The 10,158-nt window shown below is 37.4% G+C and overlaps 1 protein-coding gene and 1 long non-coding RNA gene across 2 annotated transcripts; both read right to left on the bottom strand.

Moving 5' to 3' along the window:
- Positions 1-2,298: 2,298 nt before the first annotated feature.
- On the bottom strand, positions 2,299-7,259 carry LOC149840647 (cyclin-dependent kinase F-3-like). Its single transcript, XM_090004516.1, has 16 exons — positions 7,128-7,259; positions 6,944-7,022; positions 6,206-6,274; positions 5,997-6,086; positions 5,741-5,879; positions 5,525-5,627; positions 5,059-5,111; positions 4,741-4,807; positions 4,368-4,476; positions 4,143-4,208; positions 4,006-4,074; positions 3,862-3,928; positions 3,665-3,772; positions 3,198-3,296; positions 2,797-2,884; positions 2,299-2,688 (listed from the first exon to the last, which is right to left on the bottom strand). Exons 1-16 carry the CDS (start codon positions 7,133-7,135, stop codon positions 2,550-2,552), a joined length of 1,353 nt encoding a protein of 450 aa, XP_089860642.1. The 5' UTR covers positions 7,136-7,259; the 3' UTR covers positions 2,299-2,549.
- A 19-nt stretch (positions 7,260-7,278) lies between these two features.
- Positions 7,279-9,627, bottom strand: LOC149840648 (uncharacterized). Its single transcript, XR_016431578.1, has 3 exons — positions 9,515-9,627; positions 7,482-7,524; positions 7,279-7,406 (listed from the first exon to the last, which is right to left on the bottom strand). It is a non-coding gene; the product is annotated as an uncharacterized LOC149840648 (long non-coding RNA).
- Positions 9,628-10,158: the final 531 nt, after the last annotated feature.

The following is a 10,158-nucleotide window of genomic DNA, read 5'->3' on the forward strand; positions in this document are numbered from 1 at the left end:
TACATAGAAATTGTGTTTTTCGTATAAAGTAAATAATTAAGTTTGCAAAAGTGATGGAAAACAGGTTTCTTAATATTTATGTTTAGCAAATCGCCAGTATGTTTAGCAAATCAATTTCAGCTAGACTGGATCAAGCCCAATCACATTGCACAAATGCAATATGCTGCTCCACCTGATCGTCCTCCATATGCTGTTGGCCCACATGTTGACACGCCGTACAAAGCAGATGGAAGGTACTCAGGTGCAGCAGCATGCTGAGTTTGTGCAACGTGATTTCACCTGACCCCAATTCAGTTTAAACACAAGAGGTGCAAGTTGAAGCATAAGAAAAAGCTTTTCCGGTGTGTAGGAGGAAGTACCCATGGAGTTTTGCACCGAGGGCGCTGGAATAGGGCTGCCAATATTACACCTCTCAGCGAGTGGGAAAGCAAAGGGCTGGATATAGGCATTACCAAGTCCAACTTAAACAGTTCTAGCATAGTTGGATTTAGATTCTGATTTGGAGTTAGATGGGGATCAGCCAAAACCGAATCCAGATCCAACTCGCTTAAAATCCGACATTTACATGTCTTGACATTCAGATTTGAGTTTCATTCAGATTTTTCATACTCGAATGCAAAACTTGATACTGAATCCAGATCCAATTGTTAATTCGGGTTCTATATGGCGTTGCATATGAATTTGTACTTTTGAACACAAGATGATTCTAAAGTCATATTCAATTTTATATTGGATGTCAGGGATAGTTCCTGAGTCGATGACAGGGATGTAAATGGTTAGGATTCAGGTCAGATGTTTAACAGAATCTGAATTTGTTTAGTCAGATTCGGTAGCCAAGTTAGATGGGGATCAGCCAAAACCGAATCCAGATCCAACTCGCTTAAAATCCGACATTTACATGTCTTGACATTCAGATTTTTCATACTCGAATGCAAAACTTGATACTGAATCCAGATCCAATTGTTAATCGGGTCTCATTTTGGCTACCGAATCTGACTAAACAAATTCAGATTCTGTTAAACATCTGACCTGAATCCTAACCATTTACATCCCTGTCATCGACTCAGGAACTATCCCTGACATCCAATATAAAATTGAATATGTCTTTAGAATCATCTTGTGTTCAAAAGTACAAATTCATATGCAACGCCATCATATAGAACCCAAAAACCAAGTTCGCTATCTCATGTCACAGTATTGTTTTTGAAAAAGATAAAAAGGGATATTGAGGGGAAAGCTTTCTTAACCGAGATTGGATTAACTGTAATCACATGTCAAAAGCAAAAAGGTAATTAATACAAAAAAGTAATGTTATGTTAGAATAATTAAAAGCAAGTTGCTGGGCCCCACAAAGCAAGCCATGAATTCTTTCAAACTTCTGAGGTTGACTGGCCAGACAGTATCCTTTTTTTTGTAAAATCTAATTAGGTATACATAACCTTCAAAGTGGCAACAAGAAGCTACTACTTATTTTGAAGGAAGCACACAACTAAGAAGGAATCATTTCTCATCCCAACTGGTGGATAACTGTAGGAGGGCCGTTTGGATGAAAGAGGCAAAAACTTGGGTTTTGAGCAACCTACGTTTAGACTATAGACCTGGTTTTAGACAAACCTAGTTTGCCAACTACCCGGTTTAACTGACCTCTAAAGCCTAAAAGAAAAGAAAAACAATGAAGCTAGTCTTTTTTCGGCCAGCCACCAACTGAAAAATTGCCAGGCTGGTGACAGCCAGCAAGGGCGAAACCAGCCAGGCATTTCTCAGCTAGTAGCTGGCCAGAAAATGGCAGGCTAGCACAAAATCATTAAAGAAAAAAAAAACAGAAGATTGCATGGCTGGCTGTGATACGTCATGGGGACTTCTCAACTCACACTTTTACCTGCCATTTTTCATCAGTAACCTGCATCATCATCTTTTGCCAGCCAATATACAATCATCGTGAGATTTCTCTTTAGAGTCCATTTGGTAGGATCCTCTCCTCTAATTGCAGAACTTGGCTCTTAGATCCTAGATCTTTAGAGTTTAGGAGAATAAACTTTAACCTTAGCCATCCATCTCCCTATCCTAACTCATCTTACATCCCTAGCCGATCCCTAGTTCCATCTCATCTTCCCCTTAGCTTTCGATTTTCCCTCCAATTTCCATTCAATCTCCTTCCATTTACCTACCTAAGACCTAGAACTCTTAACATTTGGTTGACATTGGCGTTACACCATGACTCATTGCATTTGCAATCACTGAAATAATAAGAAATGCCAGGCAAATGTTTCATTATAGAGAATCAACAGTTGCCCATAAACAGGAAACAGACATTTCATTTGAGATCTGGTATAAAAAGATGCCACCAAGTGGCATGTATATTCACAAGAATATCATTTGACAAGGTTTTGGAGGAATTTGGTACATGGTTCTCATCAATTTATTAACACTTGCTTCACCAAATTCCATACCAAAATATCTTTCATCAAACAAATCATTTACATGTATTAGTGTTGAAGAGAGTAATTAGCATGGCATCACCTTCAGTTCAGGGTTATGCATTAATACCGTTACTCGAATATATGCCCATGGTGGAAGGGCGAGGAGATTGCCAATCCAATTGAGTGCCTGTTCGAACTGTTGGCTTGCATTGTGGCAACTGCAAATTCTGAAGATTTACCAACTCCTAGAGCTGGGTGCAGCACTTGACTGGCAATGAAGATTCAAGTCTTTGGATTAAATAACAATAAGCAAAAAGGGATAATTGAAAAGAAAGCGAAAATAAATAGTAACTTTTTAGCATGAGATGATAATCACCTGCCATTGATCAAGTAGGAAGATGGCAACGAGGAACTCACGGGAACAGCGCTGGAACTGCAGGCCAAAGTCAACAATGGCCAAAATGCTGAAACAAAAAAAGTTTGAAAAATGTCAAAATCATTGCATCACCCGATTTTCAAAATCCTGCCTATTTTCAATTATATCAAGATATCAGCACGTTTTTGCTGTGATATTTATATTTTTTAATTTTATTTTTCTTATTTTTTGAACATTATAAACCCCCACTATTTTCCCAAAAGTATTTTAAAATCTCACAAGTTTTTCCCTTGCCAAGAAAAACCCAAGAATGAGAATTGTGGCACTTGATCAAAACAAAATGTGAAAACATCCCCAACTGTACAAATTTCAAAAGCAGAGGTAACTGGAAGTCTAAATACTTGATGTCCCAGAGTAGTCCTGAAACCCAGAATCAAGCAACATTCCCTGCATGTCGATGAATCCAGACTCATTGATATGTGAGATCTTGGGGACAACACCTGCAGAGAGGAAATTTTTTTGTTAGTAAAGAGATACAAGCTAATACTGTCAGTCTTCAGTCTGAATAGGTGTAGCTGCAAGGACCCAATAAAATCAACTCTGACCTAGACTACATGTCTAGATGAACTAGTAGCAGAATTAATGGCTACAAATACTGATTTACTGAGAAGAGCTTCAGACTGTACCTAAATCTTCTTCTTTTTTCTTGAAAATCTAGATAGGGATATGCAAACTAGCAGAAATAGTTGAGAATGCATTTTTAAATATTCTTCTTTTTTGTTTGAAAATTTAGGTATGGTAAACAGACTAGCAGAAGAGTTGACAATGCAATCACTTGTACAAAAACATGGTCACAAGAGCACATTACCCAAATCAGACATACTAGGTTTTACTCCCAGTGTCAATCCAAGAAAGCAATCATCTGATGCAGTACCAAAATCCCATAGATTCAGTTCAAGCTTTGGCTCAGAGTCTCCTGATCAAACATAACATGGCAAAGAAAGATGTCACTTGTAAGTCAAGCAATGCAGTTTGTCCTTTTATGCATATATGATTGTGTCTCACCAGCTTGATTTGGTGTTTCCTCGAAACCATTTGTTAACAAAAAAGGAAAAGCACGCGGTATGCCAACCTTTTCAAATGGCAAAAAGTTAGAAGAGGCATCTTCGAATGTGAATTTTGAAAGGTCAAACAAGAGTGAACAATTACATTGAAGAAGGGATGATGTAGCGACTGCTCTGCTGTAGGTCTCTTTTGTGGATCCCATGCGCATAGATGCTACAAATGGTTCACTAAATAAGCATCTCTCTAAACCATGCAAAACATTATGGGGATAAAACACCTACCATAATCAAATCAATTGCTTCTGGGCTGGCTTGAGGAATAATATCAGAAAGGTTGGCAGGCATCATCTACAGATGTCAAAGAATCATGTGTCAAACAAAGAAACATCAATAGAAGAAAACAAGAGAAGAAAAGAAGTTTACAAAGAAAGTTAAAAGGAATGCGCATGATGAATTAGCACGAGAAGACATCGAATGCAATCAATACAGAAACACAGTGATTATAACCTGTGGGAAGCAGAAGTTTAGAGTCCGTGAGAGATTCATCCCATCAGGCCATGTAGTATAATCTGGGCTCCCAAGCACACTGCATATCTTGTATATTTGATCTGTTTCACTGACAAAACAAAACCAAGTTCTACTCAGCTAATAACTCAAACTACTTGAAACTAGAATTTTTTCTGCTCTAAAATTGGAGAGAGAGAGAGAGAGAGAGAGAGAGAGAGAGAGAGAGAGAGAGAGAGAGAGAGAGAGAGAGAGAGAGAGAGAGAGAGAGAGAGAGAGAGAGAGTTATTCACTTATTTTATTAATCTTCTTTTTCAAAACATAACGACTTTGGGAAAATCAATTATTGAACTCCAACACTAAGAGCTTTATTTACCTTTCACCAGGAAAAAGAGGACATGATGTGAAGAGCTCAGCAAGGATTGCACCAATTGCCCACATATCTGTGAAATCTATGAATTAGTCATACTCCTGACAACAGTGGTATTGTAGAAGTAGAACAACGGCCAACTAGTCAACAAAATCATAAAATGATAAAACCATTTCTTAATGCAGAACTAACTAACAGAACACATCAGCATGATGATCCTGTACTGGAATAGTAAGGTATAACTACAGCAGTAAAGTATAACTATTAATGATAACCTGAACTTAAAATACTAATCCTTGCAAGATCCAATTAAAGGTCACATACCAATTGAAGGCGTGTATGTCAGAGACTGCAACAAGACTTCGGGTGCTCGATACCTAATGAACATGAGGACATAAAAAATGAACCATCAGATGGCCATATAACCAAGAAATACAAGAGTAATGACAAAAAGTATTCTGCCATGGGAATCATTTGAACTTGCCCAGTATCATGAAAAACCACAAGAGGGCATTTTCATAAATACGTGGAGCATTCTGGTTCTTCACTGTCTAGGATGTAGAGTCAGAAATACAAAATTATTGTAGTTTCCATAAAGAGATAAAAGAGAAATTCTCCATAAATTAACAAAAATGCCATCCTCTGCTTCCATTTTTTTCTCATCCAGATGAACAGTAGCATTCGCATAAAGGACTTCAGATAATCATTTTCACTTATAGACATGCCAAAAGATCAACATGAAAATTGAAAGGCGAAAAAAAGAAATTCACACAAGTGTACAATGACTCACCATCTTGTTGAAACATAATCAGTATATGGGGGCATGGATGTTACTTCTCTTGCCAGGCCGAAGTCAGCAATTTTAATAACATCCACAGTCACAAGCAAGTTCTCTGCATCGAAAAAGTTTGAGAATCATGACAATGCCCAGAAGATGCTTGCAAATTATCATATAGAAGTGATGGAGAAAGCATAGAATGCAACTGCAGACAAAAATCTTCATTACCTGGTTTAAGGTCGCGATGAAAATATCCATTTTTATGCATATAAGCAAGTCCTTGCAAGACTTGAGACATAAGATTGCGTATCTCTGCTTCGGAAAATGGAAATTGCCTGTCTTTCATGATCTGGTATAAATTATATTCCTGCATTCATTTGTCATAAAAAAACCATTATTTTAGGATCAAGATACAGACCAGCATGCGTCAGTGAGAACTTGAACATCAAATTAAATCTGAAGTCTTGAAGAGCTAAATCCCCACCATGTATTCAAAGATAAAGAAAAGCTCATGATTCTCCCTGACAACCTCCTTCAACTTGACAATATTGGGATGGTTCAATTTACAAAGGGACTGCAAGACAAGGTACATTAGCTCGCAAAAACAGTAAAAGGTAAGAAGAAGTTTGCTGTCAAGGAGAAACAAATATAGTTATACATTTTGTCTAGTTCCACATATAAGAAATAGCATACCTTCACTTCCCGCAAATTCATACACTCGTCCCAGGCATAAAATTTTCTCTTCATCTTCTTGATAGCAACCTACACAAAAACTCAGTTTGAAGAAATTTAAGAAACAGGAACTGGACTGATAATACATATCAATTGTGTCCATGGAAATAGCACATTCAAAGTGAAATATAAAATATATATACATATATATATATATATATAACATTTTTCTTTTTCTTTTTTTGTATAAGCACACACAAAAAGACAAAGTACCACCACCACAACAACAACAACAACCCTTTTTTCTCCCTCTTTTCCTTTAATTTGTAAACATAGATAGACTGGAAGAGTTGGAGAAGATCAGAAGAATAGATGAACATGAAAATACTACCCTCAAGCAACCAGTCAGTAAAAAACAAGCAAGACTATAAATATGGGACAAATATAAATGGCATTTAACCAGGAATGTCATTGGATTATGTTCAGATCAGGTATTCAACCAATCAATTATTGTTCACCTGAACCCGGCAAACCTCTTTCCATGTCCAGTAAGCTAAATGGTCAGATTTAGATTCATCTTCCATATCAAGATACTGTTATAATCTGAACCCAGAGTAGATTAAAATGTGATTACATAAAATCAAATTGGTTTCAGCTGGAAGCTAGTTGAATCTAGACCTGATAATGGCTCCTATCCATAATACAAGCTGTTTACATTCACATAGCCAACTTTTCAGTCAAAAAGAGGTCAAAACTTACAATCTCATTTGTTTCTAGGTTTAGTGCCTTGAAGACACTTCCGCAAGTTCCATCTCCTAATTCTGCAATGACTTTATACCTACAAGAAGATCAGCATTATTGAACTCTGTAAAGCAAAAGATTCAATGTATATAAGAAAAATGAGATAGCATATATAAAAACTTCACAAGAATGGGCAGCTCACCTTTCCATAGCTTGAGTTCTCAACAGCCCCAACTAGAAGCGCCTCACTGAACTTCCAATTGACTATTTATAAAGGTCATGCTAGTACCAAGTATTGTCACTTGCTTGGACTTTGAAAATTGAAACTTCTCTAAACAGGAGCACAAAATAAAGCCGTTCTGGAAGACCCACTTTTGATGATATGAGTGGTTAAACGTCACCCAGTACATGATCGACATTCCTGGATGCAGCTTTTATCAGCTGGATTAAACTGATATCAACTGTAAACAACCAGGATAATCTGCAAAATCTTAGGCTTAGTTGTTGTAGGTGCTGCATTCAGCCTAACTAGTAAAAAGGTCCAAAGATTAATGACCTCCTCCTCCATTAACTTTCAACAAATCCAGATGTCAACTAACCTACATAACCAACATGCACAGATAAAAATTTGTTAATCTTTTTGCAGGAAAAAAAGTAACTATATATAGTAAAAAACCTCCTGTTGACTCTTTACTAGAAAGAAACCAACACTTACTGCAAGGTATTACTTGAAACTACAAGCTTCAAAACAGCATAAAGAAAAGCATAATTAGGCACTTTCCCTAGGTGAGAAGTGCAAGCAGTTAATGATGAATCTAGCTACCTAAAAGAAATGCCATGCAGCAGATGGAAATTACAGGGCCATCACAACCTGAAGAGACCCAAAATTCTTTTAAAGGAGGCTTTGAACCAATCAGAAGACAGAATTGTTGTAATCTAGGTTATAAAAATCATTGAAAGTAAGTGTTTTGAGGGTCTAACTTAAGGAACAAAAGCAAAGTCTACCAAAAAGAGTTGGTTGAGAAAACAAGATAATCTTTGCTGTTGTTACTGTTAAAAGTATCACTCCCATAGTGGACATAGCCAACCCGGACAAGCTGGTTGACAACCTACTCCACCGGCTCTACCTGACTAGGTATCACCTAGTCTCACATTTGCTAACATTGGTTGTAGCCCGTTTCATACTTGAGTGTTCATACTGCACAATTTTAGATGCTTACATATCTTTTCAGTAAGCTACAAAATTAGATACTTGAAAGTCAAAAAATAAGAAATAAAACAATTTCTAAAGTACCACACACATTAGATCACACGAGATTCCATTCTTGAGTCCTTAAAAATGAAAAATGTCATGTTCTGATCAGAAAGATAATTCTTTCTAGATGTTGCTAAATGTTTTTCAGAACACACACACACACAGCAGGCCAATCTTGTATCCCAAAAACAGATTGGTCCACTTTCATACGCTGGGTATAAGTATAACTTCAAAAGTCCATCTAATGCTTGAATACTTGTACTGCTGAACGTGTGTGTGTGTGTGTGTGTGTGTGTGTGTGTGTGTGTGTGTGTGTGAGAGAGAGAGAGAGAGAGAGAGAGAGAGAGAGATGGTTGGAAGAGGGGAAAAAGGAAAGAGGAATCATGGGATAGTTTCTAAGCAACAGTTACAGGGCAAAAGAAAGAGGAAACATGTGATAGTTCCCACCTCCCAATCAACAGGAGTTCAAAAGAAGAAACATGGGGTAGTTTCCAATCATTCACTCTGGTCCATTCCTCAACTTTGAAGATGGAAGTCATATCATATTCTTACAGAGATATGCTTCTCTGCACACGCAGCTGAAGGCTACCGCGAGTTCCGTTAATGGGCGCATGTGACATAATAGTTGAAGCAAGAAGCACTGTTCTTCCAATATAAAAGGAAATATTCTTGTAAAGCTTCAATCTAAGCTTTAAATGGGAAAACAAAATGTTCCATTTTCAACTTTCACATGATTTTTTTCCAAAATTGAAGCAATACACGACATAAAACGACTATGAATTCCTACCGTCCTGTAAAATTCATGCTTGTCTTTCGTTAAATTAGTAACACGTTCACTTCCAGCAATTCTCTACCAAATCGTCATCACAGATTGCAATAGTTTTAAGACATATGTCAAGAAAACGAATAACAAAACGAGATCCTCCAATCCACAAAACGAACAGTCGCAATTAAATAGAAATAAAGGCATCAATTCCCAACCAATCATCATTTTAACCGGATCAAACTCTCGATTACAGGGAAAACCCATATTATTCTTCAAAAAAAAGAAGCAAAAACAAAGAAGGCCAATATAATAAATCCCATAAGAAACGCAGAGGCGAGACCAAAACTTCCAAATAGGTGAAAAAAATCCAACACCAACAAGAAATAAATATAAGAAACAAGCAACCGACTCATTAACTCGCATACCCAAGAAGGAACCCAGACAGAATCAAGAGAAAACAACTCGAAAAACGAAAACTCGATCAAGAATTCCACAAAAATCGAATCACAAAGGCATTGCAATAAGAAAGCGAGAAATATGAAAGGGGAACAATCGGTAGAAGCATTACCCGCCAACGAGGGCGATCATAAATCGGTATCGACGGAATCCGAGGCTCCGGAGAACGAAGAGATCTTCAGATTGGCAACAAGATTTTGGGGCTCTCGATCGATGGGAATCACATTGTGGGTGTTGAAGAGAAGGCTTGGTTTTCTTTGCATCCGACTCTGAGAGAGCCTATTGAGAGAGAGAGAGAGAGAGAGAGAGAGAGAGAGAGAGAGTAATTAATAAAAAATAAAAAAATAGGAGGAAAAGAAAAGACGGGCCCCACGCCTTCGCTTTCGAATTGTTTATTTGTTATTGGTTTATTGTGTTTATTTTTCCGCGTATAATTTTCTTCGCTTCTCCTCCAAATGAACTTTGGGGTGGGCCCCACTTTTTTCTGTGGCCCTCTAAATCACAAGGCCACGGTTATTTTAAATTAATTTTTTTTTTTAGGGAAAAAATATTTGATTGTTGGTAGGGCAATAGGGTAAGTGGTGGGTTAGGGTTAGACCTTGTAAGTATTGGGGCCTACTGACCTAGTTGAGTCTAGGTTCACGGGATTCGGATTGAGACTTTGACAACCATAACCCGATCCGGATTTGTTTTCTATTTCAATAGTGGTGATACTTTGAGGAATAAGAGGATATTTTCAATAGCTGATATATTCCG

Source organism: Nuphar pumila, chromosome 4 (genome assembly GCF_984573655.1).
Source record: "Nuphar pumila chromosome 4, dmNupPumi1.hap1.1, whole genome shotgun sequence".
Classification (NCBI taxonomy): domain Eukaryota; kingdom Viridiplantae; phylum Streptophyta; class Magnoliopsida; order Nymphaeales; family Nymphaeaceae; genus Nuphar; species Nuphar pumila.

Excerpts from the sequence above, each read along its gene's own strand:
- LOC149840647 (XM_090004516.1), bottom strand. Across the intron at positions 5,112-5,524 it reads GATTATGTTTCAACAAGATG|GTATCGAGCACCCGAAGTCT; the intron begins GTGAGTCATTGT and ends CATGTTCATTAG. Across the intron at positions 3,929-4,005 it reads TACATCATCCCTTCTTCAAT|GTTGGCATACCGCGTGCTTT; the intron begins GTAATTGTTCAC and ends CCATTTGAAAAG.